At 47.4% G+C, this 14,038-nt stretch overlaps 2 protein-coding genes across 4 annotated transcripts in view; one reads left to right on the plus strand and one right to left on the minus strand.

Annotated features, from left to right (window-relative positions):
• Window positions 1–10,058, minus strand: part of NAA15 (N-alpha-acetyltransferase 15, NatA auxiliary subunit) — a 34,933-nt gene extending 24,875 nt beyond the window's left edge. Inside the window, exon 1 of the mRNA XM_052690058.1 lies at window positions 9,893–10,058. Within this exon, the coding sequence (XP_052546018.1) occupies window positions 9,893–9,946 (54 nt within the window). The 5' untranslated portion in view covers window positions 9,947–10,058. The remainder of the gene's footprint in view (window positions 1–9,892) is intronic.
• A 287-nt stretch (window positions 10,059–10,345) lies between these two features.
• NDUFC1 (NADH:ubiquinone oxidoreductase subunit C1) lies at window positions 10,346–13,250 on the plus strand. Of its 3 annotated transcripts, none has more exons than XM_052690094.1 (4): window positions 10,347–10,633; window positions 10,881–10,984; window positions 12,104–12,186; window positions 13,101–13,250. In XM_052690094.1, coding segments are annotated over exons 1-4 (249 nt in total). In that variant the 5' UTR covers window positions 10,347–10,572; the 3' UTR covers window positions 13,102–13,250. The 3 variants fall into 3 exon arrangements, with proteins under 3 accessions (XP_052546055.1, XP_052546054.1, XP_052546056.1); XM_052690096.1 differs by having other exon boundaries at window positions 12,104–12,164; XM_052690095.1 differs by lacking the exon at window positions 13,101–13,250 and having other exon boundaries at window positions 10,346–10,633; window positions 12,104–12,187.
• Window positions 13,251–14,038: the final 788 nt, after the last annotated feature.

Below are 14,038 nucleotides of genomic sequence, written 5' to 3' on the forward strand. Positions count from 1 at the left end.
CTTGTGTGTGACTCATCTCATTATGCAAGAGGACGGTGATGAGAAAGAGGCACACGGCATGAACAAACTTTTGAAACCAGTTTCAGTCTCTTCCTTCTGTCAGTTCACAGCCTGTGCCAATCTCCAAACAGAAACCAGAGGAAGCAGCGGCTCTGTGAGCACCGACACAATCACTTTCAGTCATTTAGGCAAACACCATGAATTTCTAGGGTTTCATTTCACTCCAACGCCAAGCCCCAACTTCAGTATAGGAGCACAGAGACATGCATTGCTTGAGCACAGCCCCAGCTGCTGCGGTCACTGGAAAGTCTTTTAGAAGAGGGTCTTAGTGGCTCTTGTTTACCACCTCTGGGGGCAAGAGTGCTAAACAAAGCGAGAGCCGACCCTTTGCAGAAGTTCTTGTAACAATGTTCCTCCTAAGCACACCATCTTTCCTCAGACCCTTCCACGCTGGCTACAAAAATGCACCAGTAAAAATACATCACACCATCTGCCCTTCAGTTTAACTGAGCTAGACCAGAGAGATTTCAGGCAAAACAAAGTTGAAAAAAGAAAACTCTATTAAGTAGTTACAGGGATGTAATGGGCACGCTTAAAAAAATAAAACAGCACATCCACCTCAGCGTCTGGGGTTGAAGTCGCTCTGGCATCACAAGGGGTGCTGCTTAACGCCCCATCTTCTCTTCCAAAGTAAAGATGGAAACACCAACAATCAACTTCAAAGATGTTTTTGGTTTTTGTTTTCTTTTTTAAATGAAAAGGCTATACTAAGTATCCGTATTGCTCTCAAGGTTCCCAAGAGCTGTACAGCCAAAGTATCAGGCTGAAGACCGAAGCCAAGGCTCTTGCTTCCCACGCTGGTTAAAAGGGTCCCGGGACAGGACAGTGGTCAGAGGACTCAAAAGGTACCACTGTAAGGTGACTTTCCCTATCTCCAAAGGCAGAAAAAGGACAAACCGCCTTGCAAGAAGAAGGGAAGGAAGACTAAGGATTAGATAACAAATCTGTACAGGCATCTTGGGGAAAAAAAAACACAGCAAAAAAAAAAAAAAAAAAAGTCTGATTATTATTTACACCTTTTGGGTATGACCTGATTTAAGAAACTGGCCAAGTGGCTTTGATCAACCACTCCTCACAGCTGACAGCACAACAGCATCAAGCCTTTTTTTCTTCTCTTTCAAATCACCCATCATAAAAGCTGCTGCCTGGGCACCCTCCCATTCGCTCCCACTTAGGTGGGTGGGGAAGCAGTAAAACCTGCCACAAAGTGGTGCAGCCACAGGAACTCCAGAACATGTCTCCATGCGTGTCACAAGCGGTGACGAGGGGTGCTCCAGGGCTGCGTGATCTGTTTGAAGTACAGCTGTTCAGATGCCAGCTATGAGCAAGAAATCTTATCTCTAAGCACTCTCATTTCATGTAGTCCAACAACTGAGCTTTCACCTTGAAGTTTAAGGAGAGTCAGCCTAAATAAAGCTGCAAATGAGAGAAGGAAATGACGAATGCAGCATGAGCCACTATGACATCTGCTTACCAAACTTTACTGAAATCTTATTGATGCAAACCTTATTGAATCCTTCGTGGCTCGAAGGAGCAGAAACACAAAAGGAAAACCTTTAGGAAAAGTATCCAAAAAAGGGAATGGAAGAAGAGTTGCACACAGAAAGATGGCTGTAAGCTAAACGCCTAGCCTGGGAGTGAAAAATCAAATGACCTGCTGGGGGTCAACTGGCTTCTGTAAGAGGAAAGAATCAGTGACAGAAAAAGTAAGCAGAAAGTCTTCTTCTGGGGCACTGCTTTCCTCTCAGAGGAGCAGCTTGTGGTGGCTATGCCCAGGCATCACACACACACAGTGGGACAGCTGTTCTACAAAATAACATCTTCCATGCTTCCAAGGACTGCAGCGCTGCCTCCCCTAAGCTCCTGCACACGCACACTTGTGCAGCCAGTGTGCTTGTGATGCTTGCCAGACAAGTGCCCTGCTACAGCTTGTGACAACATGCCAGGAAAAGACATCAAAGTTCATCTTCTATGAAGGCCATGTCTAAAGCTTTAAAAAAAAAAAAGACTATCAGCACCGATTCTCTAATACACACTTGCTGCCCCCCTGAGTTTTCCTTTCCTCTGTCACCAGATGTGTACAAGTATTCTAGCAAGCGTTTCTATACACGCTGTAGCCAGAAGTACAGCCTACTCCAAGCATACCAAGATTTTTTTAATGCCCAAACTCAATCTCTTTATTACATTAGACTAAGGAAATGACACCTACTTTAACACAATTATACTAAAAGCCAACAAGGTGACTTTGTAAAAAGTAGGAATTCTTTGAAGTCACTTCGGATGACAGCAGGTAAGGCAGTAATTGCATTCGTTCTTCTCCCCCCTACTAAGTACTTATTGACTGGAGCTGAGCAAACAGCAATTACTAGCCAGACTGACAGGAGGAAACAGAGCTATAGCCTGTATTCTCTAGAATCCAAGCTCAAGGCTGAAGGAGGGCTCATGTTCGAAAGTTTGAGACACCAAAACTGGTTCCAGACATCTAAGCAGAACCAGCCGGCAGCCAGCCTTACGCACTCACATCCACCACGCTATATGAGAATGAATTCCTCTGCATTTCTTTCTTGATGGCCACCATAAAGCAGAGGGAAAAACCTTACCCAGCAATTCCACTGGTGACCCCCCAGGTTGAATGCAAGGCAAAACCGACAAATCAGGGGGCTGCTAGAGCTAGCTGAATACTCAAGGGCTGCCAACAAGAGCACAGACAGCACTTCTATACAAACTTCATTCGGCACTGCACTAATTGCTTTCTCTTCACTATAAGCTAACATATTCTAGAAATTTTGCAATGTTAAACTTGTAATTCACAGCAATAGGTTCTGAAATGGAAACAATAGTGTGCAAATTCTAATAAAAAACTGAATTCTGCAAAGAACGGTACAAAGTACTTAACTCTCTTCTAAGATGACACGTTTTCTTGGGTCACGAGGAAGTCACATTTTTAACTCCATTATCTGCAGGAACTAGCACTAGTTCCATTGCTTCGCTGATGGGAACTCTGCCAAAGCTTGCAACTTAATTTAGCCAATACCAAAATACGATTTTCTTCAGAACCAAAACTGGATTCTGCCCCAAACCAGTGGAGTGGCGACCTTAATTTTCATCACTAGTCCGCTGTACTCTACCACATCTCTCTTCCTCAGCAGGTCACGTAGCCTGTAAGCCTCATCAACAAACAGCAGTATACTGCAGGCTATTTGCCATCACATTCAAGCGTTACCGGCTTGGGGAACCGACTGACATACGCGTGCGGGTAAACGCTTTGCTTGCTTCTCAAAGTTCCCAGCAGAAAATATGATGAAGAAGGGTCTGCCTGTGCCAAAACAACGGAGGGATTCCATTCTGCTGCCCACTTCCCTGAGGGACTGCGAGGTTGAGCAGAAGGTGGAAGAATTCTTCCAGCTCCAACAATACACTCCTTCAAGGACTGCAGAGCATTTCCCAGCAGCAGCCACAACCATCCTTGTGGCATCGTATGGGAACACCAGCACCTCCACTGGTTTTTGCAGCAGAACGTCTGGGCGTAAACGGCCTCAGCACTAGCTAAGGCATGCACCTGAAATGCATAACGTGCACGCCTGCTACTCAGAAGCTATCTGCTCCTGCAGCGCTGTTTAGATGTAGCCACGTAGAGGAGAGTAAACCCTGCCAGTGTGCATCTCAAGGTTTCCCAGCAGTTACTCTCTCTACGGCTAGACTAGATCAGGTCAAGTCACTAAGGTGCACTAATTCAAGCTAAAAGGAGTAAAGAAGATCCTGCAAGCTGGAAGCATTAGGAGCAATTGCTCACCCTGTCTTTTGAGCACTGACCATAACAAGCGGTTCAACAGCTCTAGACAAGTACTCCAACCACAGCATTCCAGTTCACAACAGACAAAAGACCTGTATGTGAGAAGATGGAAAAAATTAGTCAAATCTAACAGATAATGCTGAAAAACTCCATGGCCAACTTGCATAAATTTTTGCTCTCAACTAGAATTGAAAACTAGCATCTTCCTCCACTGCCGTGCAGTTCACAAACGCAACGGCTTTGTCTAAGGAACAGCTACAGCAACTGTTCAAGCCAAGGGACCAAGGCATCCTCCTCCTGCACAGCCTGCCTTACTTTTTGGGGTGAATGATACTCCACAGACAGCATTCCAAGGTGGGATACATCAGAAGGACAGGTTCAAATTGCAACTAGCAATTAAGAAGAAGAAATACATGAACCTCTCCACTTAGCACAGAGGCAGGAAAAATCAGCCTATGCTTTTAAAGCAGCCTTGCATTGCAGCGTTTGACAAAATCCAGTGGGAAACAGCTGCAGACAAATAGTTACAGCTCTTCCACGAGAAAAACTAAAGTTCTGAAGCAGAACTTTTGCTGGAAAAAAAATAAATCAATTATTCAACATCATCTCCATTGCTTACTACTTGCTTATTTTGCTTGCACCCTGAAGTCCCCTCAAAAGAGGAGTGGCTGCCAGGACAAGGGAGGGAACTGTACCCTCCTCTTTGCCCTTGAGAGGCCCTGTCTGCTTCCAGGCCTGGGGCTTCCAGCCGAGGAAGGAGGCAGAGCTGCTGGAACAGGTCTACAGCAGGGCCACGAGGATGATTAGAGGGCTGAAGCACCCCTCCTCTGAAGAAAGGTTGAGGGAACTGGGCTCATTCAGCCCGGAGAAGGCTCCTAGGAGGCCTCATTGTGGCCTTCCAGAAGTTGAAGAGAGCTTATAAACAGGAGGGAGATTGACTACTTACATGGGCAGACAGCAATGGAACAAGGGGGAACAGCTTTAAACTAAACAGGGAGATTTAGATTGGATGTTAGGAGGAAATTTTTCTCACAAAGGGTAGTGATGCAGTGGCACAGCTGCTCAGAGAAGCTGTGATGCCCCATCCCTGGACGTGCTCAAGGACAGGTTGGATGGGACTCTGGGCAGCCTGAGCTGGTGGGGGCAGCCCTGCACACGGCAAGGGGGGAACTGGACAGGCTTCAAGGTCACTTCCATCACAAGCTATTATGTGAATCCATAATTTTAACCTCTCCTTCTTGGGAAAAATTGTCACAAATCTGGCCTTGTGTCAAGTCAGATCAGCTGGCTTCTGTCCATTTCTCAGTATTTCCAGGGCTCAGGCTTCATCTTCGAATCTTGCATGAAACGGACAAAAGATCTGGCATGGATAGCAAATACACATTATACTTCCACAATCACGTAAGTAAATAAATTCAAATTCTAAATTAGGATTAAAAAAAAAAAAAAAGGGGGCTCCCACAAAAGGTCATTACAGACTCGTACGGATATTTCAACTCAGCTGCAACTCGTGACACAGCCTGGGGCACATGCTGAGGCCACTGACACTTTCTACCTTTGTATTATGTCCGAAGTATTCTTTACACTCAGCTCTGAGGTATGAGTTGTTTTCTTGTAGCACTGAGTCATTGCAAAATATCTAATGCGACTATTAAGATAAAAAAAAAGGTCGTTCTTCAGCATGACCAGGTTTGCTACTTTGATTGTGTGCCATCATGGGAGCACCCATCTCTCTAACAAAGACGCAGCAATGCTACTAGACACAGAAGATCCGTCCTTTATTTCCATTCCAATGTTTCAACCAAGCCATTTTTTTCCTCCTACTTTTGGGAAAGCCAAGCGTAGCACTCCTTCTTACACGGGGAAAAAAGTGATTGACGTTTCTGCAGCCACAATATCGGAAAAGCCCTGATAGCAATTCCATGTTTCAGATGAGACAGCACGCGGTACAACTTCAGAGGTGAGCACGCCTGATTACAGTACAGTCATGCAAATGCAGTGACGATCGCATACAAAATGTGCTAATTTAATTGGTGACCGATAAAAGCAAAATTCTGAAAGTTAGTCTTTAATCTTGTCTTTAATCTCCAAGTGAGACCATTTAAAAAGATACTCCAGGTTTGCCACCTCAGCAGCCTTGGAGTCAGCACCCAAATTGCTGAGACGGCATTATCTTCAAGGCCTGCTGCTGCCTAAAGCACGAGTGAAGGAGAAGCACAGGTCTGTCAAGTTTGGAAGCGGAGGGACAACGAGCAGATTCTGGAGTGAAGACACAGGAAGATGGCCCGGCAGGAGGGACTTGGCACATTCACAGCAGAGCAACTAACGAGATGCTGTTCAACAGGCTTTTTTTTTTTTTAATGTCATTAGGAAGTTCCTACAGCTTTTAGTAGAGCGCTCGACAAAGCTGTGGACAGGAAGAACAGCTCAAAGACAAACACGCTTGCACAGAGCAGCATTATCACAGCAGTGAGCAACCCAAGGTGAAACACAGCACTCTTCCTGCAGCAGACACGCTGGTGCTCTTGATGCCCTGCTGCAGGACAGACTGCAGCTACGCAGAGCCAAGCCCTGGCAGCACGTAAGGGAACCGATTCTGACCACCCATACGCCACCCCAGGCATCAAGAGCACAGCACAGAACCACCAGACCTGAACAAAGAGCTTCCATCTTATACAACCTTACAAACTTAGGGATAGGCCAGCACTGCACTCCGATTTTTTGCTTATTACTTTTATGTGCTGGATTACAGATCAGTACAACCTATTAATTCAGGCCTGAAAACACTTAATTCCTTACTTACTCACTGGCATCACGTAATACAACGATTTTTCACTTAAACACACGGACTTCTCTTTTGCTGCTCAATTCGCACTCAACTGGAGGCAAAGCCTACCAGCTACAGTGAGCACATGCATCTTCCTGCTCTGCCAGAACATCCTGACTCTGAAAACCGTTTCCTCTGCTGCTTCCAGGAAAGTGGAAAAAATCCCACCTCAAATAGCATTGCTTTTAGTATTTTTAAAGTACGTTTCAAATATATTCAACTCCTACATCCAAACCAAAGTTTGTTGGATACTGTTGATGGGATTCGTGAAGTAGAAACTGAACATACTCAGTGAATGGCATCTGATCAGACACGGTGGCATAATAAGCTGGCAGAAGGCCAGAGAGGTTCACCAGTCACATTTGAAACAAATTAGTCAATCATATTTCCTGCAATTATTTTTCTTATCTTTTCTAGTAAGAAGGGCATAACAAAAAACAAAAATACTGAACTGTTTCCTCCATTACTTCATAGTGCATCCAGATTTCTGAGTGTCAACGTTAACTCCTCTATTCCTTCGGTTCTTGCATTCAATATTCTACCTTATCATAGAATCACAGAACGACCTGGGTTGAAAAGAACCACAATGATCACTCCATTTCAACCCTCCTGCTACGTGCAGGTTCGCTAACCACCAGACCAGGCTGCCCAGAGCCACATCCATCCTGGCCTTGAATGCTTCCAGGGATGGGGCAGCCCTCTTCCTCTGCCTGACATCTTCTTCAGTGATCTGTGGACCGCTCAGATTTTCTGTGTTTGAAAGAACGACACGGACTCAAATCATTCCAAATGTTCAAGCGGGCCCAAAATAAATGAGTTGGGAAAATGTACAGAGCCGCTTTTCTTCTTCTACATTCTACAGGACCTTTGGCAAATGGCAGCAGCACACAAATACCTACCTGCAGGCCTAAGAGCAAGTAGTCCACACCACGAGAACAATATAAGCTAGAAACTTTATTTTTAACAGAAGCACAAATTGAAGCAGCATAGCCATCAATTATCTTGTGACCGTTTGTTTAGCTTTTTCTTGTAATTCAAGCTGATCACACAGATTCCTTTCTCTCTGCACTACAGAACATCAAGCTGTGAAATGCCATTCATATGGAAAACTTCTTTGTATTAGAACCTCCACATACCTGTAATGTGACTGGAAGAGGTTAGTCTAGTTAGAGTGTTGCAACAAACAAAGGCATAGCACACACCTTTCTGAACTCCGAATTCGTCAGCTAAGTGGAAATGCTGGTTTGCAAGCCCTTCTATATGCAAAAGAAACTCACAGATCACGTAAGCTGTTTTCTACCAAACAAAAACTCTGAAAAATAATAATTAACTTTCACTACAGAAAGGTAAACGCAGGTTGGGAAGCTCAGTACGGTTTTTGCAAGACCTTAATATTTCACTTCTGTACTACAGGCAGATTTCTTAAAAGAAAGGCAAAGAAACGAGGATTCAGAAGCAACGCTTATTTTTTTTTTTTTTAAGTTTCTTTTTAAACTTCACTTAGAAAAATACAAAGGTGCTCACCTGCTTAGTTCCTATGTTCACTACTTCCAGAAAAACCTAAGCGTGACTGATATCCTATTTCTGTTCATAGTTTCACTACCAGCAATTACCTATCTGAAGAGTAATGCACCCTTGCAATAGCACTTGGCCTGGTTGCCAAAGCATCTGCTGAAAAATCCTCATCCAGTCTTGCTCCCCCGGACAGCTCTAGGTGCCTGCCTGGGCCAGAACATGACAGCCCGGGCCAACTCATCTGGCCACTGCACCAGGCAGCCTGGGTTCCACCAATGGGCCAGCTGCCCAGGCAAGCTTTGGTACTTCTTTCTGCTGCTCACCAACCCTGGGCCACAGGAAGAGTGGCTGAGGGTACAACATCGTGAAGGATGACAGCCTTTTGAAATGCAGGGCTGCGACAAGGAAGGGTTGTAACAAGAGCAGTATAGAGAGGTGGCGTGGGAGTAGGAAAGGTGTGTTTCCTTGGGCTTGCATGGATAAATAGGATGTGCTAAAAGACACCTCACACTCAAGCCAACCACGTAATCAAAACTTTACAAAGCACGGTCATTACCTATAATAAGGCAGACAAGTAGTTCATTAGCCATGTTTTCAGCATGATGAAAACTGACCTTAACCCTTTTGCTATTCAAAAAGACACCTCAGACAGAGCAGCCTTAATACTAGACTATGTGTCACCAGCTTACCTCTGGAAGATGCAGGGAAACAGAAAGCCAAATAACTTGTAGCTTAAACAGTACCTGAAATTCTTGTGTTTTTATTGAAGTTGTTCAGGTAAAAAGACCACAAAACTGTAATTGCTTCAGTGTACAAACTACAACAGACATTTCTCTTCAGTGATCTGAACCAGCTCTACTGTTCCAGCTCAAAACGTGTACGTGCTTAAAACACAGCCAGGCCAACTGCTGGGCAGGACTGAATCCCTCCAAGCAAAAGTAAGCTTCACAGTTCCCTGTGCCTGCTCTAATCCTACCCAAGTGGTGTGTCTTCTCATGTCTTTACCAAAGGGACATGATTCAGCACAGAGTTGTTAGAGTTGGGCTAGTATGGTTAGGTCGTAATTGGACTTGATAGTCTTTAAGGCCCTTTCCAACCAGAGCGACTCTACAGTCTATGAAATCAGAGGTTTGCAGCTCTACAAACAAGATCCCATTTTCACAACGTTCTGCAGATCAGCCACGTGCACCGCTTGCATGGCAGAGGCTTACAGAACTCTAGCAGTGCAGCTGCTTTGGGAGGCCTGCGCTACTTCTCACTGCTGGGCTCTGGAGGGACACCACTAAACCAAGCCGATGGGGAACGTAAGTTTCTTGGACAAAACAGAGTTTTTCAACAATATATAGATAGTTAATGACTCTGATCACACACCCTCCTGCCCAGTCGAGGACGGCTGCAGCCAGCCCTAACCTGCTAAAAAAAAAAAAAAAAAAAAGCTAAACTTCAGCAAGGCTCCCGAGCCTCCACCGCCCTTCACTTCCTCCTCTAGAAGCCGCCTTCCCCGCCAAACTATCGTGACTGCTGGAGCACAATCCGAGCTCTCAGGAGCCCAGAAGGCGGCCGCGTCGGCGTCGTGCGCTCGCAGTGCCCCTGGGCGCTGGTTGCGGCAGTGCCTATGTTACCGCGGCCCTCCACAAGGCAGAACGGGGGCCGCCGCCCGCGCCGCGCGGCCCACCCGCTTCCAGCCCGCCACTCACCAAGATGCGCTTGAAGAGAGCGTTCTCCTTGGGCGGCAAGCTGACCGACGGCATGGTCCCGCCGCTCCGCTCCCGCCGACAGGCTCCGGGAGGGGTGGGGGGGCGGGCGGGCCGCGTCCCGTTCCCGCCGCTCGCTCGCCGCCGCCGGGAGCCTTCCCCCCGCGCCGGAGCCTGGCCGCCGCCTCCCCACCCCCGCCGGCCCGCCCCGCGGCTGCCGCGCTCTCCGTCCGCCGGTCGCGGGCCCGGCCCCGTGCGCCCGCCGGGCTGGGCTGCCCCGCGCCGAGCCCCGGGCGGCGCTCACGTGGTCACGGAGCAGGCCGGAGAAGCGCCGCCAAAATGGCCACCGCGCGCGGCTTCCCCAGCCGGGTCACTACGCGCAGCGCGCATGCGCCACGACCCCGCGCCGGCCCCACCCGGCCCCGCCCATTGAATTACGCGTCCCCGCAGCGAGCGGCTTAAGTTCTGAGCCCGCCCCTCAGCCCGGGCGCTCGTTGGCCTTAAAGGACGCGGTGTGGGTTGCGGTCGTGGCTGCCCACGCGCGGTGCTGTCGTACTGCTTGTCCCAGCGTCCCGCAGGACCGGTTCCGTGCCCTGTGGGACGCGCGGGCTCCGCCCGGCCGGTAGAAGGCGCTCTTTGGCGCAGCCTGTGCGACTGCGACCGACTCGCGCCCGACGGGCAAGATGGCGGCGCCGTTGAGGATAGCGAAGCGGCTGCAGCTGGCGGGTGGCAGGCCCGGCCTCGGTGAGCGGCGGCAGCGGGCCGATGGGGTGTCTTGTAGCTGCTTGACTGGCCTTTCCTTGCTCACAACCGTTACGCGTTAGCGTGCGCCGGCGGGGCTTCGCTTTGAGTCGTGCCCTGCAGCCTGCGGTCACTTGTCCGTTTTCTCGCTTCGTTTTGCATCCCGGCCGGTGGTGTCCCGTCGCGGTGCCCGACGTGTCCGTGTTGGAACATTATACATTAACGTGACTAAAGTCTTCTGCCTTTACAGCTTTGACTCGTTCTGCGTTTTTTGCTAGAAAGCGCATCTACGACCAACCAAACTGGGTTGGAGTTGGCTTGGCTTTCACCACCAGTGCTGCCCTGTGGGCTTTTGTAAGTGTTGGTTGATTTTGTTCAGTTTAATTATTTCTGGATCATAGTGGTATAATGGCAATAGCTGCTATTAGTTATGGTGATGGTGCAGCAGGTGTCAAGGCTGAGGCATGACTTGAGGATTACTTATGCCTTACCAAGTCTGTGTTGCAATTCACTGTGTAAGAGCTCTTGGGCTTGATGTTGGAATGAACAGGATGTAGTTTCTCTCATGAGAAAATATAAAGGGTGAGCAGCATGTGTGAGGGTCACAATTTCCAGGGCAGGATGTATCCCTCCTCCCCTTGGTCCAACAGTTCCTTTTGTGGAAGCAAGAAAAAAAAATTGACCAGCAAAAACTCTTAGAATGCTATGAGTCTCAATGGACTTGGAAACCCATCAGGTCCTAGTCTTCTGCTGTGGGTGGGGATCTCTCTGACCAGCTGAGGCTGCCCTGAGACCCGTCCAACCTGGCCTTGAGCCCCTCCAGGGATGGGGCATCTAGTGCTTCTCTGGGCAGCTTGCACCTGTGTCTCACCACCTGAAAAATTTCTTCCTAACGCCTAACCTAAACCTCTCCCAGTTGAAGGGAGGGAGGGGAAAAGGAAGCTGAGGGGAGACCTTATTGCTCTCTTTGATATCTGAAAGATGCTTACAGCGAGAGCGGGGTTGGTCTTTTCTCACTGGTGGCAGGACGAGGGGAAATAGTCTCAAATTGTGCCAGGGTAAGTTTAGGTTGCATATCAGGAAGGACTTCATTATAGAAAGGGTTGTTAAGCACTGGAATCGGCTCCCCGGGGGGGTGGTGGAGTGATTAGAATCCCTTTGGATGTGGTGCTCAGGGACATGACTTAGTGGAGGGCTGTGAGAGTTAGGGTAGTACGGTTAGGTTGTGGTTGGACTTGATGATCTGTACGGACTTTTCCAACCGAAGCAATGCTATTATTCTATGTCTTACTGGCCAATTGAGAATATACATCTAATTTACCCTTTATCTTCCCTATGTTCCCTGTGATTACCTGTTGGCTTATTTTCTGATATTAGGATTTCATTTTTAAGGAAAAAGTGGTGTTTTTTTTTTGTTGTTCTGTTGTTCTGGTTTTGTGTTGTATAGCCATTTAACATATGATGTTTTTATAGCTTTTCAAGCAGCATAATGAAGATATAATGGAATATGAAAGAAGAAAACAAGAAAGGGAACGTAAGTGTACAGGTTGTTCATAGTAAGTATGCGTGTAGAGATACATTTGACACAGACCGATAATCCTGCTCATCTTTCATGTAGTTGAATTATCAGCATCTTGATTGCTGGCTTTTGTTTTTTGTAGTGTTTTCTTTAATGTTTTGTCTGGGCTTTTTGATATTTAGCCACTGCGCTCCCAGTTTCACAATCGTAAAGTGACAGGTATTCATTTATGTGCATGTTGGCTGTTTGCTTTTTCTCTTAAAAATGCAGATGTGGAGAAAACAACCACTGTTGTACTAACAAATTTAGATACCGAAGGGCATGCCTTACGACTGCTTCAATGGCAAAGAGTTAAAGACTGGGTGTGGGACGTTTTCCTTAGTTTTGATTGTGTTACCAAATAAGAGTGATACGAAGTCAGTACCTTCAGATTTGTGTTGTTAAGGAAATAATAAGACTCATTGCCATTATTAGACATAAGGAAGAACTTTTTCTCTCAGAGAGTGGTCAGGCACTGGAATGGCTGCCCAGAGAGGTGGTGCAGTTGCTGTCCCTGGCAGTGTTCAAGAGGCATCTGGACGACGTGCTGCGTGATACGGTTTAGTGCGAGTGGTGGCAATGGTGAAGAGGAGATGGTTGGACTGCATGGTCTTGTTGGTCGTTTCCAACCTTGTGATTCTATGATTCTATGGATATTGAAAAGACAATTTAACTGTGTTTCTGTCAGCTGGCTCAGAGCGATTCAAGTGTTATTTGAAAGAGATACTTAAAACTAATACAGAAAACCTTGTAGCGTTGTGGCTATTTTCCTCCCAAGATTTCTTGTGCTGCTAAACACCTCGAATGCTGTGAAGCTTTTCTATCTGACTACATTGTATGTGTTTTCCCTGCATTTGTTGTTTCCTGGTATATGCATTTGTTGCTAAGGGTTTTTTCTCTCCTCTCTCCTAGGCTGACCAAATGTTCAATAAGAAATATCATCAGTTGTGTCCTGTGAATTAAGGAATACGGCAGACCCACCTACAAGTATTTAAACTTTTATCTGTTTATTCATTTCACGTGCATAATTATAAAATAAAGCGTGGAGGAAGCTTCTGAAGACTTCTCTTGCCATTTGTATGTTATTCTACTAGCTTTTATTAATTTTCTGATTGCATTTATGTACTTGATAGTTCTGAAAATAATGTGGATCAAGTGTGTGGTTTTGTGGAATGTGTATTACGAAGTCGGGCATCAGTTAAGAGACAGCCCAGCAGACAGCTAGAAGGGAGCTGCTCGTCAAAGGCATTCTAGTCAGCATCTCAAGGATAGTGCCGTGACTTTGCAGTGTTTCTGAAAGGCAGCACCAGTTGAGTGCTTGCGGGGCTGTGCTCCGGGTGGCACAGAGGCAGGAGCTGGCTCAGCCGGGGGCCGTGCTGGCTGTCTGTGTTGTAGCACTGTCTCGCTGTTCGCCTGGTGAGACAAACAGCTGCCGTTCTGCAGTCTTCTGAGTGCCTAGCCCTGCACTTGCTGTAAGTCAAGGTCAGGCAAGGTCGAAGGGAATAAAAATGGAGTAGCGACAATGACGCTGCCTGCCTGTGTGGGAGGGGAGAACCAGCCGCGCTGTGTGACCCTGAGGTGCTCGTGAGCGGGTTGGAAAGGTCTCGCGGCTGTGATTCGCTTCCTGCGGGCTGTGACCGCCTCGACTCTAAATCTCTTTTTTTCCCTTTGCTTTCAATTGGGGCGGCTTTTCCGGCGTGTTTTTCACGAACGCATGGCGACGAGCGCTTCTAAACGAGTCCCTGCTTCTTCCCCTCCCACCCGGTGCGGTCCCCGCGCTGAGGCCGATGGCTGCGGAGCCGTGCGAGCTCCTGGCTCGCCCAGGTGCGGCGGCACGCGGCCGGGGCGGA

The sequence above is a fragment of the Tympanuchus pallidicinctus genome, unplaced genomic scaffold, assembly GCF_026119805.1.
Source record: "Tympanuchus pallidicinctus isolate F22 unplaced genomic scaffold, pur_lepc_1.0 scaffold26, whole genome shotgun sequence".
NCBI classification, from domain to species: Eukaryota; Metazoa; Chordata; class Aves; order Galliformes; family Phasianidae; genus Tympanuchus; species Tympanuchus pallidicinctus.